The following is a 19,776-nucleotide window of genomic DNA, read 5'->3' as shown; positions in this document are numbered from 1 at the left end:
TGTTCAGCAAGTTCTCCTCTATACATGCTTTTGACACACGTTCCGTCCATGAACCCTAGCTTTCCTTTTCCTCTCGATGCTAGCTTCATCGTCGTATTCCACAAGGCATAATTTTCTGGTCCTGTGATTTTGATATGAAATAGAACTAAGCCCAGAGCATCGGAAGCTTGAAGGAACAACGGATGATTGTGCTCTAGCAAGGTCACTTCATTTCCAGCCATGTTCGCTCAAATCGGAAAACTCAAAACCCTAATTTCGGAGTAATTTCCCTGCTTTTCTTCTGAATTTCAAATCTAACCTCTAGAATTAAGATCGAGGCTCTGATACCATGTTAGCTGAGCTAGATTAAGCAAGCTCCAGCAGTAATTCATACATGCAGTGAAGTTTATCAATGGAACAGTGAAATCGTAAGAGAGAACAAGAGAGAAGAGAGGAAGAAGAAATCGGTTCATTTTCTATTTCCTGTTGTGATACAGAGGAAGAGATCTGTGTAATCCCTTTTATCACTAGTTACAAGTCCTATATTTTCTCCTATTTACAAACTACTCCCTTCTAGTTTCTTGTAGGTCCCTTTAACATCGTTCTCTTCAATACTAATACCCATCGAAAGACACATAGACAAAACTAGTTTAGCTCATTTCATATCATCCATTTTATATTCATTACCTTTTATTTCACACGCGAATCTTTATATAAATAACCGGTCGGATGCATTGTTTACTTTTCGTAGCCGTATATATAGATTATATACTGATATTATACATGATTATATACATATTATACATCATACGACTATTTGTAGTCTAAGCGGTTGGGTGAGCGACTGTTTAGGTTAATTTTTCAAATTAAAATTATAAATATAAGGAAAGCCTCCAACTTACAGTAAGAGTATTTTCCAATATCATACTGTTGTTATTATAAAGCTGTGCATATTCTTGAAACTGTTGTAGATGTCAAGGCCTGTGTGGTGCTGCTGGATTTGTAGGATTTAAGCTTTAAGATTTCTGTAGTACTGAAGTATATGACACGAAAAAAGTAGAATTGGTGGTTAGAAATTCTGGGAAAATGCTACAATTGTATATATCATTAAGAAAATAGATATAGTACCACTTTTGCACTTCAGAAAGAAGTGGCATATATTCCATGAATCTACTTGTTGAGTCTTTTTCAGATTAAACATTAATGAAGAAGCACAACGTTAAATTAAAAATTTTAATTTTTGAAGAAGGACATATTTAAAGTTAATTTGCACTAATTCTAAACAAGCTAATAGAAAAACAAAAGGAAAAATGGCGAGCCTCCAATGCAAGAGTTTTAATTACTATCTTTTTTTCACAAAATACACTCACACATATACAGAGATTGGAACTCGGGACCATAAGTAGCTCTTCAAGTATATATAAAGAATCGATGTCTAAAAAGAGTAATAAAACTGAAAATTTCCAACGTATTTCATTTTCATTATCTACCTCAGTATCGTAGAAATAATTTGATTAACTTAAAGCAGGGTAAAATTGACAAATGATTTTAAATATAACTATGATTTTTTTTCACCAAAGTCATATCATTTTGTTTTCTCACATAAAAATCATAAAATTATTACTAACTCTCACAAAAATCATAGTGACCGAAAATACAACTTTTCAGTAATATTTTCTTATTCCATGGTTTTTTTAAAAAAAAAATTCTGTCTAATAAATAATAATTCAACTAAAACAGGAATGATCCAACCTGATCTAACTCCGGGACCTAATACCCATATATATAAATTAAAACAATACTAAAAGTGAATCATTCAAACACTATATTTCTATCTTTTATTTATTTTCAAGATTTTCATTCAAATTTATAGCATTTTTTTATTTTAAGTGCTCTCTAATTATACCTTTTTTTTTTGTTAGAACTCATGCATTCCAAACTAAGTTTTTCGTAGGGGAAAGATTCAATATTTAGGAGTATTTTAACGTATGTAGATGGGTATTGGGTGCGGTTGGGTCGGGACATTCCTATTTTAAGAAAAAAATACAAAAATGACCAGTTGGCCGAAACTAATTACATTCGCTAGACAAAAAATAAAAAAATATTATGGTATATAACACACACACACACACACGCGCGCGCACACACACATATATATATATAATTTACTATTATTTTTTGAAGCGGCAAAAAATATATATTTATTCTATTTTAATTGGATTATTATTTAGTATGCTGAAAAAAAAAAACGAAAAAGTTGGAATAAGAAAATACTACCGGAAAATTGTATTTTTCGGTCACTATGATTTTTATGTAAATTTGTGAAAGTTTTATGATTTATATGCGAAAAATAAAATTATATTGACTTTGGTGGAAAAAGTAATAATTATATAATCATGTGTAAAATTTACGAATAAAGTATCACTTCAGTGACAAAAAATAATGAGATATAAAGGTGCTGGACACTTATGTCACTTGCAAGTATGAATTGTTGGACTTTGATGAATCAAAAGTTAATCATTTCTCCTAATCTCCAAACATCTAGATTTTTTCCCCTCTAATATATTATTTAACAAATCAGTCCACTGACATAAGATAAACTATACAATTATGGGAGAAAGCAGGGAGAATTGGGATAGTCTAATGTCTTTCTTATTAGTTGATACCTCAACGGGATTTTAAGAACCAAAATGGAGTCGTAAAGCTTTAATTACCGAATCACTTAGCCTCATAAAAGTTGTGAAATAACTGATTAAAGAAGTGCATAAAAATACTTACATCGATTCACATCGAATCTTTGAAACTTTTCCAAAATTGAAATTCTCGTTTGACGGCATAAAAATGAGAGATATATATGTCAAATTCATCACGAACAAACAATTGCTGGTGAGTATATTTTGCATAAAATCTGAAATAAGTACAAAAAAAAAATGTCGTGTAACGCTAGAAAATTAAGATGTTAAGAGATGAGAAAAGAGATATCTATTGGTTTGAAAGAAACCTAATTGGCGTTCTTTATGGTACTTAATTTTTCCTCAAGTTTTAAGATATTTGGTTGACTTACTTATTTTGAAACATCGAATAATCCGTCAAGAAAAAAAGACCGATATAACCTTGGCGAATTGTTCGATGCAAGATCAAAAGACTAAAGCACCCTTGACTCAAAAAATATCAGTTACGTTCTATGTTTATTGCTTCTCCTTTACAAATTACTCAATTCTTATTCTCAAATCTCCAAAGTGAATAAGTACAAGTATCTCAAAAATGGAAGTTGCACATCTTTGCTTGCTCCTAGTTCATGGTGGAATTCATCGCCATGAATATAATCTTCCCCTCTCACAGACAATCATGTACTTGAGGATCAATTGAGTATATAATCTTGTAAAGGATCTCATGTTTGCCCCTTTATGTATATTTTTTAATCATTTATTCTTTACCTTTCTATATAGACATATCAAAGATTTACCACATTCACTCGGCATTAAATGTAGAAGAGTTTCCATGTGGTCAATGTGAGTAAATGATTTTGTGAGTATAACTACGCAATGTACATAGGAGTATATGCCAATAGCCCGTTTGGCCAAGCTGCAAAAATCAGCTTATTTTGAGAAGTGTTTTTTTTCAAAAGTGCTTTTCTCAAAAGTATTTTTGGTGAGAAGCAGTTTGTGTTTGGCTAATTAGTTTGAAAAGCACTTCTGAGCAGCAATTAGTATTTGACCAAGCTTTAAAAAACTGCTTCTAAGTGTATTTTTCTCAATAGTGTTTCTCAAAAAAGTGCTTTTGGAGAGAAGCTACTTTTTTCTGCTTCTCCAAAACTGCTTCTGCTTCTCCTCAAAAGCACTTTTTTCCTTTCAGAAGCTTGGCCAAACACCTCAAATTGAGGCCAAAAGTGCTTTTGGCAAAAAAAAAAACACTTTTGGCCAAAAATAAGCTTGGCCAAACAGGCTACAATGTACGAATACACTTGTAAGATACTCATTAGAGTAAAGAATCATATCTGATAGAAAAGAGTTGAAGAATTTATTTTGCAGAAAAATCAATATCTTACTCCAAAATTTCGAGGGAATCATAACCTGACAAGGGGTTCAGTTATATTTACTAGACTAGATAACAAGATACAACTGCTGATCAAAAATAAAATCTAAACAATGAAATTAATCCTGATGAATGTTTGGAAAAAGTGAAGGACGTCTTCCTTTTCTCATAGGACAAATATTCCATTCCGACACGAAATTTAAATCTAATCTTCACCCCAACACTAATTTCATTGAGTATTCATTTCGGTCTCAATTGCTGACGAATCATCATCTCGACCCAATAGATAAAATTCTACCAGAGCAAGAGACTTTTTTTAAATGTCCTGTTCTTGAGAAAAGATGTAAATTCTCATTTCAGTTTAGGACACCTTGAAATTAAGTAACCAACACTCATCCAAAGAGTAAATGATTACAGTAAAAACCTATTATTTCAAATGATCTGCCCACAGCTAAAGGGCAGCACGGTGCACTAAGCTCCCGCTATGTGCGGGGTCCAAGGAAGGGCCCAACCACAAGGGTCTATTGTACGCAGCCTTACCCTGCATTTCTGCAAGAGGTTGTTTCCACGGCTCGAACCCGTGACATCCTGGTCACATGGCAGCAACTTTACCAGTTATGCCAAGGCTCCCCTTCAACATCTGCCCACAGCTAGGGGGAAGAAACTATCTTCCTTGTCCCTAATCAGACTAACTTCATAATGCATCTGAAGAGAACTCAATATTTAAGAAACACATCAGTGCAGGTTCTGTAACAGAAAGTTATCTAATTTGAAGCGGATTAGTTCAAGTGTACCTTAAGCAGCTCCTTTTCAAAAAAAAAAAAAAAAAAACTAAAGAAAGACACTGAGCACATCACCCCAATTGTTCATGGTGTTGTAGAGGCCATGGTATTAGTCTTCCTTGAGACAGTACACAGTAACCTAATAATCTTTTCCAATCATGCACATATCGCATTACATACAAAAACCAAGTCCAGTTTTTTGTTATATGACAAACTTGAAACTGCACAAAATGCGAAAGTTTGCAATGAGATAAATGTCACCATCATGTACAAAACAAGTCTCAACCATCTGCCATCTGCCATCTTCCCAGCTTCATGCAGGCTACAGAAGGTCATTTGACCTACTCTGCCAATATAGTGCATCCTTACACTGCTCGATGTCCTGATGAATCTTTTCACCCAGCATTTCAAATACTTTGACAGACCTTTCTGCCTCTCCTGCTCGGCTTTTCGCCTCTTGCAAGCGCCTTTCAGCCTTTTTGAGCCGTTTCTCTGCTGCTAAGACCTCCCCATTCCTTTCTACCAAGTCCTTTTTAGCTGCTTTAGTGACAAGCATTGTAGTCACCCTTAACTCCATTAGATTGGAAGACTTTTTCTTCACATCTTCCTCTTCGGATATCTCCTCAAGATACTGCTGCAGCCAAGAAACATCAAGCTTTGCATCTGCAGCATCAGAGACTACAGATTTCATATCTTGAATGGCAGAAAAATTAGCATCAATATCACTGGTTTTCAGCTGCCTGACAACATCACTAACCACCTCAAGAAGGGAAGCTTTGACGGTCGGTGATTTATACTGACAGTTGGCTGTAATGTCACCATACTTGCTAAAAATGGCAGCAAGTGTAGGAGCACTGCTCACTTTTACTTTATAGCCATGCACATCAACCAATTCACAGCATTCATCACCATCTTCGATAGGAGAACCTAGGGAAACCTTTCTAGGTGTTGTCAAGCTCATTGGATTTCCCTCTATCTCAGATTCTGAAACTTCAACTTTGATCCTTTTAATTTGGTGCATTCCTTTTTGAGTTAAATCACGTTGCATGGTCCTTAATATAGAAATACTTCATTCAGCTCCAATTCCATTAATTATTATGCAGAGGGGGTTAAATGCCATATAAATAACTTACTTTGTTGGACGAGGAGTCAGATCATCAGTTGCTTTCCCCTGCCAATTTTTCAAGCATAGACAGGTGTTATGAAATAAATTAAAAATGGGCTTTCGAATTTCTATTAAGGTATCTAACAGAGTAGTCAAAAGTGGAAAGTGCAGCAAAGCGCCAAAGTCAATTGGGGCTTTAAGAGCAATGCACAATTAAAGCTTAGGTTTTAACGAAGAAAAGCGCTACTGAAAAGTGAAAACAGTGAAATACATAGAAGTAATGCAAGAAGATGTAACTATAGACACAAACAATAAATATTTTGACAAAAGAAGGAAAAAAAACAATAATTAAGCCATATATTTGAAGTAAAATGAAAATCAAGTCAATCAAGTTAAAAAACCATTATTTTTTATTCAGATGACAAGATGTTTTAACTTTTTAGTGGCTAGATTTCTTATACTAAATTTCCAATTATCTTTTCCTAATCATTAAAAGTTTAGTCATAGCATTTTATTAACAGTTAGTGTATAACTTTGTCAACTAAATTCATTGTCTAGTGTACTGCTTTTAAAGACATAGTTCATCGATGAGAGGGGCACGCTTGCCGCCTGCCATAGAGGGCTCCTTCTTGTCCCGATGTGGAAGAAGTGTATACACATGGGCCTACAATCTCGACCTTAGTATGAAAATAATCTACTATCTAGAAATCGACAGTAGCGCCAATTAAGCGAGGCGAAGCGCACAACCCAAGTTTCAGGGTTTAAGGGTGCCTTAATTGAGCCTTTAATAACATTGATATCTAAGGTCTGTACATCCCAAGGCAAAATGTCAAATATTGTTTGATACATTGGACATTAGCATTACTTGAGCATGAATATGTCTCAGAATGCGATGTACCCATGGAATGTCTTTATATATGTCTAAACGTGCGTAAATAATCTAAGAGCTTTTGAACTCTAAATTCTCACTACAAATCTCGAAGGTTGTCTCAAACTCTAATTTAAAGCATGGGAGTATACGAAATCGTAAACTAATGTGGACTAGCAGCAAACTCTGCCCCGACTTGAATTTTCTCCTTTATCTTAAGAGAACCTCAAAGATTGTTTGTTGAAGCATTCTGTTAATCATAGTAAAGCCACATACGACTATGTTGTGTTAACTCAAGTTAAAGCCAAGATAACCATAACTAGACCCCTTAATTAGATGCTTGAACTGATAGGAAAGTAAGCTGACTGACACCTACAAATTGAACTTCCACAGTTTAATTTTCTCTCTTTATCCGTAGAGAACCTCAAAGACTATTTGCTGAAGCATTAAAGACACGCACAATTAGATTGTCTTAACTCTAGTTTAAGTCAAAGGATGAATATAGAAAGACCGATCCATAAGATTAGATGGGAATGAATTGGAAAGTAAGCTAATTAATACTTACAAATTGAACTGCCACAGTTAAATTGTTGAGTGCAGTGGTGGAACAAGTTCCAACTAAAAAAGCCACTGATTGCTTATTCCATAACTCTTAAGAATCCCATGAGCAAACCGTCTATTGCAACAGTGACACAAGGACAGTTTTTTCTGCCTCTCCCTCAACATTATATGAAGACACTTTTCTGCCTCTCTGTCGATGTTAAATAACTTTTTCTGCCTCTCCCTCGACATTATATAAAGGCAACTTTTCTGCCTCCTTTCCGTGAAATTTGACATAAGAACACAATAACCTAACATTATCCAGTAGCAAATGAGAACTGTCGCCGATTTTTTTAATCTCTACATTTTTACTTGAACTCAAAGATTAAAGATAATTACTTTAATAATCCTATAGCATGAAGAGAACTACAAAATGAGGGACAATAATTTGAATCGGAATTTATGGACGATAGTCTTATCAGATAGGAAAATGCTAGTGCATTTGACAGCTAGGGCGGTCTTCCCGTGATTTCACTGACTTCACTAAAGGGGAAAAAGTTGGATGTTATTCCAAAATACAGGGTTAAAGAAATTGCAGGAAAATCTCGTTGGGTTTGGACGATCAAAGGGGAAGCCTTGTTATGGAAACTTGTTAATGCATTTTAAGGTATGACAACTTCCCCAAAGAGGTAAATGGATTTTAGCGAAAATAAAATAATTGTTGAATCGCACCGCTCAGCAACATGATATGCCATCACCCTTACTAGGAATGAAAAGGCACATAGACTAAAGATGGAAATGCAGTAGAGAACAATAATAGCACTACTGACCAACCCATAAGAAGGTATTACGTGGATAATGATCCAGGAATCATCTAAATGGAACGTTATTTGGGGATCTAGCAGCCAAGAGGGAAGAGGTGTGAAAAGTTGAACATTCTTTCATATCTATTCGCTGTCATACAAGGCAGCACAATACAGCATCTTGGCCAAGCTAACGTATATGACAAGAATTCAATGCTCCTTGGATAATCATTAGCGATCATTCACAAATGGACCATATATCTGCTTTAATGATAATCGGCAAGGGAGAAATTAAGGAAATATGGACAATGGGTGTCTTTTGGGATCAGATGAGTAAAGGACATTACTATAGTGGAAATTGTAAGAAATACAAGAGGAAACACAACTTAGTCTTGACAGTATGCAGTGTAATGTTTGATAGGAGTCTTTTTAGTCTGTTTTGATATGTGTATGTGAGTCGAAACTGTCGACAATCTCTGAATCTAGAGAATCCCAAGTTATTGAATATATGTGATAACCCAAATCGAGTATTAGATTAAGTGGGTCCAAATGGAGTGAAATGGATAGTGAGGATCCACATAGCCAACTTAAAATTGAAGCACAGTTGCTGTTATTGTAGTTGTAGAGAAAACATGGACGGCTGAGATGAAGCAGAGCACGAGCTTGAAAGCTCAACAGAGAAACAGAAAGAGATGAGTGTCATTATAATCTTTTCTCCCCGGGATCTAACAGTTTGATCAATAGTGTGATTTGTAGTATATAAAGAACCTTCTGTCTATTTTGGTTTCGAGTTTGCTATATATTCACAAAAGAAAGGCTAAAGAAAACGGCAGAACCATAAACGACTTTTCTCAAGACCCAATTATGGTAAAAGAATAAGAATAAGGCCCTTTCAGCTTTTACCAAGGGAAACATAGAGGAAGTTGGAGATTTAAATTACTATTGATCACCAATCAAAAAGCAACTGCCATTGATCAAATGTAACTCAAGACAGAAGTTATCTCAGAAGCCTAGCAGGCCTTTGCTGACCTCCAACCAAGAAAACAGAAAAACTCTTACACCAAGAGAAATAATAAATTCAGTTATGTGCTTACACCACCAGAGAAACAAAAGGTATTGTGTAAAAGGAGATGCGGTAACTACAACTATGTAAGCTTTGCAGTATAAACATAAAATGTTGCCTGTTCCAATCAAATTCTTTCAACGTGACAAAAAAGAGAGGAAATTTTATTAATTAACTAAAACTTCTTCAATCAACTTATCTTATACAAAATTTGATGATGAAATATGAAAACAATAAAAAATAAATAGAGTAATGTAATCTTAGAAAGAGATCTGAACAAAAACATGTGTAGCTCACAGGCAGAAATCTTCCACAAAAGTACTCTCACCTTCTTCTTTTTCCTTAAATGACGATATGAATCAATGATGCAACCAAGGCGCCTGCACATTAACAACTTATGTTATCAACCACTAAATTGTTTCGCACATATTTGAGAAAGCAAGAGTTGTGAAGAATATAACGTGAAAGTTTTAAACTTCAAAATGCAACATAGTATCTTATCCTAGTTCATAACAAAAAATAGTACTCCTATCGACTGTATTTTTGCATTACTACAGTGTGTCCCAGTAGTTGGTCTAGTCCTTCTGATGCATTAAAAAGAATTTAATGGAAATCTGCACCTCTGGACAAATAACAAGGAATGCAATCAGTAAACACATTGAACACCCAAAAAAAGTTCATTCACATTTTCTTTTCAAAAAAAGTTCATTCACATTCTACCTTTACTGGGGTTTATTTCAGAAGTTTATTAATACTTCAAAATGGACAACAACAGAAAAACTTCGCCACAAACATAACATTATTCTGTTGTTTATTATTCACATACAACTTATCAAGTATATACTAAAGCCGTGCTTGACTTTTAGCTTTTTCATTTTAGCATGTACATTCAGAATAAATTCTTAAAAAGTCTTATATCTTGTTTAAATCCCAAATATACTAGAAAGAAATTGCCTATCCACAAAAAACTAGAAAGACCTGTTATTATCTGGAACTTCTTTTGATAAGTTTAATTATCTGGAAAACGAAGTAACCTTTCAGGTTTTTTGTTTTCTTAAAAAATTAGGAAGGGTGTATGTCAGTAATTCTGTAATTAAATTAAAGAAGGCAGGAGGCAAAAAAGAAGGTTTCATTTTTAAGGGAAACGTAGTAAGGAAAGATCTCATTCTGTTGAAAGGGCAGAGACAAAAGAAAGAATTTAACATGATTCTATTAAGTAAATGGCTGAAGGCTCTATTATAACAGGTTGGACATTTAAGGGCATCGCTTTTAGCTCCGAAGCTTGCTAGGATACTTTCAGTGATGGATGCATTACTTAAGAATCCACCTTTGCAAGAAGATTTGAACACGGTTTATGGTTGGACACAACCATCACTATTCTGATGCATGCAATTAACATATAACATTAAAGCATATAACATACACTTCCAACCAAGGGTGAAGATAGATGTGTAGGGGTAGTTTACCTGAAAATGAGGACACCAATAGCACAGCAAGAGAAGCAAACTAGTGAAATAGGGAAAGGAAGGCAAATGTATAAAGTTTGGACATCCAACCTATCGAGAAGTTTTGCTAAAGAAAAAGAAAAGGAAGAAAGGAAAATAAAAGGATGTGAATTTTCAGTGAGACTTGCAGGTAAATCCATGCCTATGTGAGACAACTACAATAAAAGTGGATTGTTGAATTTAGATTCAATGTACTGAGAGGAAAATGAAAGGGCGCTAAGAAGTACAGGAAAAGCTAAATGAAGGTGGTTCACTCTTGTATCTATAGCTATCCAGCACGTAACAATGATCTAAGTTTTAACTCTGACGCTAATATTTCACTCTCTGTCAGACATAGTTGTAACCAATGAGATGCCAACTGTAAAAGTTGCACCCTCAGTTCTCACTATCGTAATCTCGAGACAATAGGGACAAAATGTTTCCCCATGTCAACTTTAAAGCAGCATTCTAAATCATCATAATGACTTTCCACGAATGAATAAGTTGGGTGAAGGAAGCTTACATGTCAAACGAATCACTGGGACCAGAAACAATCTCTCTCCTCTGAAATACATCCACCAATAAGTTATGCAATTAAAGACAAGTACAGAACAGACGAATAGAGAAGAGAAGGGAAAAGAAAAGACTGGTAGGAACCCACAGGATCTGATGCATTGTCCTCTACAACCAGTTCCCAGTGTTCGCTTGTAAGATCTAGCGTTTCTTCATCACCATCATCATAGATCACCTTAGAATACCATGAGAAAAAACATAAATGATAAAACATTACCAACACACAAGAAGCTGCTCGTCAAATTAACTCCAAATTAGATTCCGAAAATAATTCTGCCTGTGAAAATGTATACTGACACCCAGCCTATTAACATATGAGCATCAACCAGCTGAAGACCAAGGGAGTATGATTACATATAGCAGTTGACGTCAGTTAATATACAAGATAAATAATGTCTTACTAAAACATGCTAAATCTTTACCATATGCTTCTTCTCTGGACGGTCAAACAAGGCGATATGTCCCTCATAGAACCTACAGAATATGAATTCTATGTAATGTAACATTTGAACTAAAAAATATACTACATTAGAACGAAACAAAATAATATGTCAAAGTAAATAGAGGATAAAAAGGAAGCAGCTAAATGCTCAAAAGTCTGCCTCTACGGACCTAACAATTTTTTCTGAAAAAAGAACCATAAAAATACTACTAAATCTTTAATTAAATGTCCTTTGCACAATGATACTACCAAATCTCTAAAGACACAATGACTGAACCAAGCGCCAACAAGATACATTTGCTTAGCATCTTAAAGTTGTCATATTACTCCTTAAGAATGGTTTCTATAGGTTGAACTTTGAAACGCATATTCCCGTACTGAATTTCTTCCCACAAGCATTGGTGGAAAAAGTTATCCGGTACCTGTGCTAGTGGGAGGCAGCAAATATCCCATGGAACTAGTCCAAGCGTGCAGGAATCACCCACAGCATAGTTCGACTCAGTCCAATCAACCTTTTACGGCTTTTAGTCATACATTGTTAACATGCAGGTGTGTACCAGGCTCCCCTTCTCTAAAACAAGTCAACTCAGAATTTCATGCCAGGAGTTTAGATGCTCACAAGTCCTTATGATGGCTGGACTATACCAAGTACTTTTATTTAATTTTTACAACAAGAAACTTTAATATTACAATTGCCCATACTAATCCATCTTCTTTGCCCTGTCCAGCTAATTAGGGGTTCGATACAACAACAACAACAACAACAACGACCCAGTATAATCCCACAAGTGGGGTCTGGGGAGGGTAATATGTACGCAGACCTTACCCCTACCCCGAAGGGTAGAGAGGCTGTTTCCAGGACTAATTAGGGGTTCGATGTAGTCACTATTTCCTTCATGATTCAAACAGATCCCAGTATTTCTTTATGCATTCTAGACATCTATTTCTTATCATTAACATTTAAAAATATTTTACCTACCTTCTGCACATAACATCATAATTGAGGCTGATTCTTAAACATTAGTCATATTCAGAATATTATGACAGAGTGATTCATTCAGAGTTTGTTCAAATGAAAAAAATTGTACTCACTCAGTGAAAGAGCACTTAAAACATTAAAAGCTTTTAACAGGAATAGCAGAAGCTAGACTGCGTAATAATTAATTCAGTGAAATCACATACCTTTGATCCAGTGGCCACCAAACCCTTATTCTGCAGCCAATCAGCTCCTCACCTTGCTCTCTGACAACCTTATCCGCAGAATACTGAGAAGATTATAGAGAGGCTCATAAATCTTGAAAGCAAACAACATTAATCAATGCAGAGATGAGCTGGAAGCATGGACATTATGCACTTCAAATTTCTAATTGGTCAAAAGTCTTTTCTCTTCAGTTACAAAAGAAAACTAGATTTTTTTTATAAGTAAAATGGAAAACTAGTTTCAGCATATAAATAACCTCGTTAACTGTTAACATTCACTTTAGTAATCACTTACTGAAGGTTGTCTAATATCATTAACCATAAGCCAGCTCTAATAAGTGATAATAAATGTTTACCTCTTCTTGTGATGGCAAGGTCTTCCTTTTACGTTGTTCTTTAGAGGCTTTCGGTAAGGTCCTTTTCTTGGTTATTGAAACAGAATCCAATGCCTGCACAACATAATAAATCCAAGACTAAAGGGGTAGAACAAATAGTTTATTTAAATCCACATAACTTCCAAATTGAGAACATTCACTTTAGTAATCACTTATTCGAGGTTGTTTAATATCATTAACTATAAGCCAGGTCTAATTGATGATGATAATAATGTTTACCTCTTCTTGTGATGGCGAGTTCTTCCTTTTATGTTGTTTTTTAGAGGTTTTGGAAAAGTTGTTTTCTTTGGTGATTGAGAGAGAACCCAATGCCTGCACAACTCAATTTATGTACACAATAAGTCCAAAATTGAGAGGTACAACAAATACTTTACTTGAATCCACATAACTTCCTAGACGAGAACATTCACTTTAGTAATCACTTATTGAAGGTTGTCTAATACCTTTAACTATAAAAGCCAGCTCTAACTAAGGATAACAAATGTTTACCTCTTCTTGTGATGACGAGTTCTCCTTCTTACGTTGACCTTTAGAGGTATTGGCAAAGTTGCTCTTGTTGGTGATCGAGTGAGAAGCCAATGCCTGCAAAATCCAATTTATGTATTAATAAGTCAAGAACTAAGGGGCACAACAAATACCTTACCAAAATTCACATAACTTTCAAATCATATTCAGCAAATTGAAGCTAACTGTTTATATTTACTACCTCAATTCCTGATTCTTTAACTGATGGCCCCCGTCTTCTATCACGATAGCTGGCAGGTAAATTTTTCTTGTCACCTTTTTCATGTTTCTTTTCTAATGCCTCCAAGACAACAAATTCTTCTGAAGTAATCAATTTAGGTTGTGAGACTTTCTTCTTTGTTAAAACTCCGGGTAAATTTCTTGCTGAAATTGATGAAATTTGTGCACCATCATTCTGACCTATTATGTCATTTTGCTCCTTTTGGCGTCTTCTTATAGTCATTTTCGGAGTCTTCTCCACACCAGATGACAAGTACAATTCATCGGAGATAGCACATTTAGGTGAACAGCTACTTCTCTTTTTAGTATCTTTCCCATAATCCTTCCAGCGAATACAGGCTTTTGATCTCCTTTCTCCACTTAACCAAACATGATCATATCCTTCCTCTGGCTTTTTCAAAAAATTAGGTTTCCAACCTCTTTTCCTTGAAGCTTGAGTAGCTTCTGAATCTAGATCTTTTTCGGCTGCATGTATGAAACCTAAGTTTTCAGGTCGAGAATTGGTCCTTGAATCTGTATTTTTCTGCTGCTTTGTTGCATCTCCACATTGTGATCCTTTCAAAGATTTATCCATCTCTGGAACGACATCATCTTCCTTATGCTTAGGGTCATATTTCCCCAGCAAGTCAGATGGTTGATCTAAGAATGGAGTAACTTTCTCAGGTGCACCATGTGGTGCAAGCTCGCTAGAGTCGTCATTTGTAGGTGACTTGGAAGTTCCAGGTACAGATGGACCAACTTTGCTATCATAACCAGCTCCGCGGGTAAGCTCTTTTGAGTCATTATTGACCGGTGTCTTAAAGGAATCCTCTGCAGATCGCTCAAATAATACAACAGTGTCATCAGCTGAAATAACTTTAGAGTCAGCATCTGGAAGACACTTGGAAGTTGCTTCCGTGGATGGACAGGCATCGTCAAAGCAAGCAGCTTTATGATAACGCTCTTCAGGACCATTTTGTGATTTTGATGCTCCATCCACAAATTGATCAATTTCTCCTGGCCTAGAACTAGGGAGAGACTTTGTACCATTCTGACAAGGGCACAGCGAAGGAACCATTCACATCATTAGTATAAATCCAGAACAAATAACCAAACATGATTTTATCAATACCACATATGTTAACTGAACAATCCTATCAGATAGACCTACCGTAGTTTTACTTTTAGTTGCCTCTCTCCATATCAATTCAACAACTTCAGAATAATCATCAGTGGAAATCCTCAAGGACCTCAGTGCTTCTGGAAGATATGGACAAAGTTTGACAGCACTTATTTGAAGAACTCTCTCTCCTAGCATATAGGAGCGAGGTGAAACATTCTGAACCAAAAGACAACTTCATTAAAAATTCAATAAGAAAGATGCATCAAAGATAAATGAATGGAGTTGTAGAGGAGAAGCAATACCTGGTTTTCCTTCTTAACACTACTTATCAGGATGTTCAGAAGCTCCATTGAAATTCCGTCACTCTCTTTTATCATCATGCTCATTATTTCCTCGACATCCATGAATACATGATCAGGGTGGTCCGGCCTTAAAATGGGGCAAGATACAAAAATCCGTTGTCAGCCATTTCCAGAAAAAAAAAAAGAATGGCATGAGGAAAAGGTAGTCTTTGAACTTCATAAATAATCTGGTAGTTTTTGACATGCTATATACCTTAGCATATAAGTTCATTTATACTGTATCCAATATATAAAGATACAACAGTGAATATTCGCATGCATGCTAGAACTCTGTTATATACTCCCTCCTTCCCATTTGTGATAAGAGTGTTTGATTGGTACAAAATATATATTCAAACATGACTCATCATTAATTAGTGACACTGAGAAAGAAATATCCAATTACTCCCTCCGTCCCAATTCATCCCCTCTTCCTTTAGACAAATTATGAACAAATAACATATTGGAGATCAAACCTTATGCTATTCAGAAAATGATGAAACATCTGAACAACCAATGCGTCTAACTCGAGATCCAACATCAGAATGCATGTTCGGTACTTCGCAAGAACTTCGATAATTGAAACAGCCTTTGAATAACCACAACCATCAATGCAAGACAATTTCCCAAATGCCAATACTGAAAGCTCAAAAAATTCCTGTCCAGCAATTGCGCAAGAAACTAAACTGAGAATCTAAATACTATTCATGCATCCAACTAACCAAGTAAATCATAGGTGCATAACTATTACAGAATCTGAACCATCAGTTAAAAGAAAAACAGCTTGGTTAGAAAAGAGACTAGCAACAAGTCTGACTTTATATTGAAGCAAAGAAGGCTGTAAGAGTTGTATTTGCCTGAATTATGCGATCATCATAAGGTTGATCTGGAGCTGTAATTCTCATGATCTCACCGATGCAAGATGCAACTGACACCTTCACATCTATGTCAGGATGCCGTAGAAGTCCATCTGCAGCTAGTGCTTCCCTTGCAGGTTGAAACGCATCTCGCGCCGATGCAGGTGGAACTTGCTCCACCGTTGACAGAAGATGCTCTAAATTCTGAATTCATACCAAAACCAAATGGTGAACCACATCAATTACATTGGAAACGCTTTTCTGTATAACAGATGAAGTCTAAATCATGAAGTTTTGCAGAAAATAAAGAAACAAATAAAGTTCTACACTACGTCACAAGGTCACGCATATCTCTCTCGCTCCATAGTTTTACGTGCTTTTACCGTCTGGAAGCTTGATTTTGTCCTTTACACAACAGCAAGTATAAGAGCATATAATAGATTACACTGCCAGGAAAAGTGAAAAAGCAATGCCAAATGAAAATCCTACTCTGATAAATAATTTAATATAAGCACAAGGTAAAAGCTTGGCCAAGTTCCTTAACATTAAAAAAGATTCAAAATGGATCATCTTGTATCGGAAACTAAACCTTCTTCGCTAATTTTATGCGAGGAACATGTTGATAACTGTAGATATCCTAGGTCCAGCTGCTATGTTAAACAAACAACGAAGAGTTAGAAAACTTAAGAATCATTAAACATAGTATAATATTTATTGAAGGATAAGGTATCACATTTGTCTCCTGTTCAAGCCTAAAAACTTCCTTAGGGTGAACACTAACCCCACTATCCCAAATCTACAAAAGGCAACATGCGATTCAAGCTTACAAGTGAAAGAATGTTCTTGTACTATTTTGAATAGCCAAGTTGACAACTTTTCTGGCTTTGTCCTGGCTCACCTCAAAGTTCAAGCATAAATTATTAGGTGTTTAGAGATCTCAAAGCCTTCTAATGAGTTCATACACATCTGATCCCATAAACCTTTGGTTTTCATCCAAAGCAACAAATAATTTAGGGAGACCATAAGATAATTCAAAGAATTTGTTAAACCTCGCTGCAATTCCACTTAACTTTTGCTCAAGGAGGAGATATACCCACACGAGGTGGACCATGCCAAGGAGAATTGAGGAAGTCCTAGCTTGTTGGAACAGAGATGGTAACCTTTCAAGACACAAAGAGAGATGGAAGATTGTCCAAATGCAAGTGGACAGTCTAGAAAGAGAGAAACCAGAGATGTTTGAAGATAACAAAAGTTCCATTCAGAAGCTGAAGATGAATTGTCTAGTCCTATTTTATTTTGGTGTAAACAGGATTACTTACAAGAAGCTGAGTCTATTTATGAGATTTTAGATTACTTATGATAGTTTAAGACTTAGGAACTCAGGCTTCAACTCTCCTTGTAATTATATAGGACTACACTGCTTTGTGTAATCTCAATTTATTATATATACTAATATGTTACCTTCTCAAAAAAAAAAAAAAAAAAAAAACCACACGAGGCACAAAATGGATGATTCATAGCGGGAGGAATATTAGAGCTAAAGGTGTGAAGCACAAACTCGTCCCAGAGCTGAGATGCAGTCACAAAACTTAAACTGTTTACACCTTGTTTATCACATGACGACTTCATGGACGTGGTCTTCCCCAAGCAATCATATAATTCCTACAATATCAATTAATTATGTCTCAATCCCAAACTAGAAGGGGTCAGCTATACACGAATCCTATATATCCGATCTGCTCTTCACGCCCTAGAAACTCATTGGATGTCAACCTACCACATCACTCCATCTTTATCCAGACTTTGAACCCCCCCTCCCCAATTGCTTTGCAAAGCAAACATAAAATGGAGCTTTTAATTCTTCGAATATCTTTAAAAAGAAATATACCTCTTATTAGGAGGTGATCTTTCGCTAGGAGGCTTAATAGAGTCTTCAACCGATGCAAACCATCCTCCTTCCTCCCCCTCCCCCAGCCCCCTCCCTAAGATTCCAACTGCTTCAATCAATGACTCATAGGGTAAACCATTACCAATCGCCACTACATACACAGAAAAGGATCATTAAATCCTAGGATTAACTAACAATTTCTACCCGAAACAAATTTCAAATCAGTTTAGGAAGTCAGTAATAAAAAAATTAAACAAGTTACTATCTCATGACCTTTTATTAAACAAAACAGCAGTGTTGAAGAAACGCACATTTGCATAGAAGCAGCATTTAAGAAAACGCAAAAACTCTGATCTTGGTCGGGAATAAAATTGAAAAAAAAAAAAATACAGTGCCATTTGAAAAGAAAAGGGTCTCACATCAAGTTTCTCCAGAAGCTCCTCTTTAGAAGAAGGGAGATGCTGAAGCAGCTCATTCCCAGCTTCAACAAGTCTTTTGTTGCGTTCCTCTTCAGAAAGAGAAGCACGAGATAAGGCACCCATTCCGTTTTCTCACAGCACATACAGAACAAGAAGAGCACTGCAATTTTGAAACCCAACGAAATCAACAGAGAGCAAAGGCAAAAATGGAAGTTCAATAGGACCCCAAAAGGTGACGCCAGTACTAAGGACAAGTAACAGAAAGAAACAGAGAGAAAAGAGGGTTATATGAAAAATGGAAGGCATGCAGCAGAGTCGGAGCACATCTGTCAATGAGTCTTTCAAAACCCACTTACTACATCAGCACCGTTTCAAAAACAAAATTAACTTTTTGTGCTGTTGAGAAGATGTAAAACAACTTCAACGTGTGTGTTGAGTAGGACTCAGGTCGTCTTAACCGCATAAATTTTCCTGGTTTGCCCTCTTAAAAAGTTGGGTTTCATTGAAATTTTGCTCCCGAGGGTATAGTAAATACTGAGCTTAGATTACAGTAATCTGTACATCTTCTCACTTCTCCTCTGCCCCTTTGGTTGTTTAATTTCATTTTTCCTCCCTAACTTTCCTGGCGCTTCTGCTATGAACAAATACAGCCACAACCAAATATCAAAAAGAATTACACTATAAGATGATAATAAATAATAATAATTAGAAGCTATCAGTCCTAGATTTTATTCCTTTTTGTTAATGTATTCTAAATGTCTTAGTGAAACTGCAAGTAATGTTCAAGCTAGCAATTATCAACTTTAGGACTTATAGGAGGAGTAATCAAAGAAGAAAATTAGATTCTATTCCGTAGTCTTTCTCTGGATATCAGAAATACAGATATCGGTTCTTGCATATATGGATTTAGTACTGGAAATTTGGAATGCAGTGGCTGTCCATGTCATCGAAACCATTACTCCATTTGAAATAAAATAATATGTGAGTAAAATGAGAAACAGAACAAAAAAAACATACTTACTCAGCAATCGTTTGGTACGAGATAAGGAATAATTAATCCCGGAACTAAATTAAAAGTTTATTTCATGTTTGATTGATAGAAAAGAACAGATCCCGGGATTAGTTATTTCAAAATTATAATATTTTCTATCCCCAT

The 19,776-nt window shown here is 35.6% G+C and overlaps 1 protein-coding gene across 4 annotated transcripts; it reads right to left on the bottom strand.

Annotated features, from left to right (window-relative positions):
* Positions 1-4,867: 4,867 nt before the first annotated feature.
* On the bottom strand, positions 4,868-19,536 carry LOC104210476 (sister chromatid cohesion protein PDS5 homolog D-like). 4 transcript variants are annotated; one of them, XM_009759421.2, is made up of 17 exons: positions 18,621-19,536; positions 16,314-16,517; positions 15,933-16,114; positions 15,418-15,544; positions 15,164-15,331; positions 14,194-15,043; positions 13,976-14,094; positions 13,759-13,851; positions 13,489-13,581; positions 13,231-13,323; positions 12,857-12,939; positions 11,655-11,706; positions 11,321-11,407; positions 11,183-11,223; positions 9,504-9,555; positions 5,930-5,967; positions 4,868-5,848 (listed from the first exon to the last, which is right to left on the bottom strand). In XM_009759421.2, exons 1-17 carry the CDS (start codon positions 18,741-18,743, stop codon positions 5,119-5,121), a joined length of 3,135 nt encoding a protein of 1,044 aa, XP_009757723.1. In that variant the 5' UTR covers positions 18,744-19,536; the 3' UTR covers positions 4,868-5,118. The 4 variants fall into 4 exon arrangements, with proteins under 4 accessions (XP_009757723.1, XP_009757693.1, XP_009757700.1 ...); XM_009759391.2 differs by having other exon boundaries at positions 13,976-15,043; positions 18,621-18,780; positions 18,977-19,535; XM_009759398.2 differs by having other exon boundaries at positions 13,976-15,043; positions 18,621-18,780; positions 19,182-19,535.
* Between the last annotated feature and the right edge of the window lie 240 nt (positions 19,537-19,776).

The sequence above is a fragment of the Nicotiana sylvestris genome, chromosome 3 (assembly GCF_000393655.2).
Source record: "Nicotiana sylvestris chromosome 3, ASM39365v2, whole genome shotgun sequence".
Lineage (NCBI taxonomy): Eukaryota > Viridiplantae > Streptophyta > Magnoliopsida > Solanales > Solanaceae > Nicotiana > Nicotiana sylvestris.
The sequence above is the reverse complement of the archived record's forward strand: the minus strand, read 5'-3'. Positions and strand labels throughout refer to the sequence as shown.

What these genes read in the sequence shown, in the direction of transcription:
- LOC104210476 (XM_009759383.2), bottom strand. Translation starts at nt 18,743, where the DNA reads ATGGGTGCCTTATCTCGTGCTTCTCTTTCTGAAGAGGAACGCAACAAA. An exon ending in CAACTAAAAGTAAAACTACG is followed by an intron (nt 15,044 to 15,163) that starts GTAGGTCTATCT and finishes TGCCCTTGTCAG; the next exon opens with AATGGTACAAAGTCTCTCCC. An exon ending in GTCCAGAGAAGAAGCATATG is followed by an intron (nt 11,408 to 11,654) that starts GTAAAGATTTAG and finishes TGGTATTCTAAG; the next exon opens with GTGATCTATGATGATGGTGA.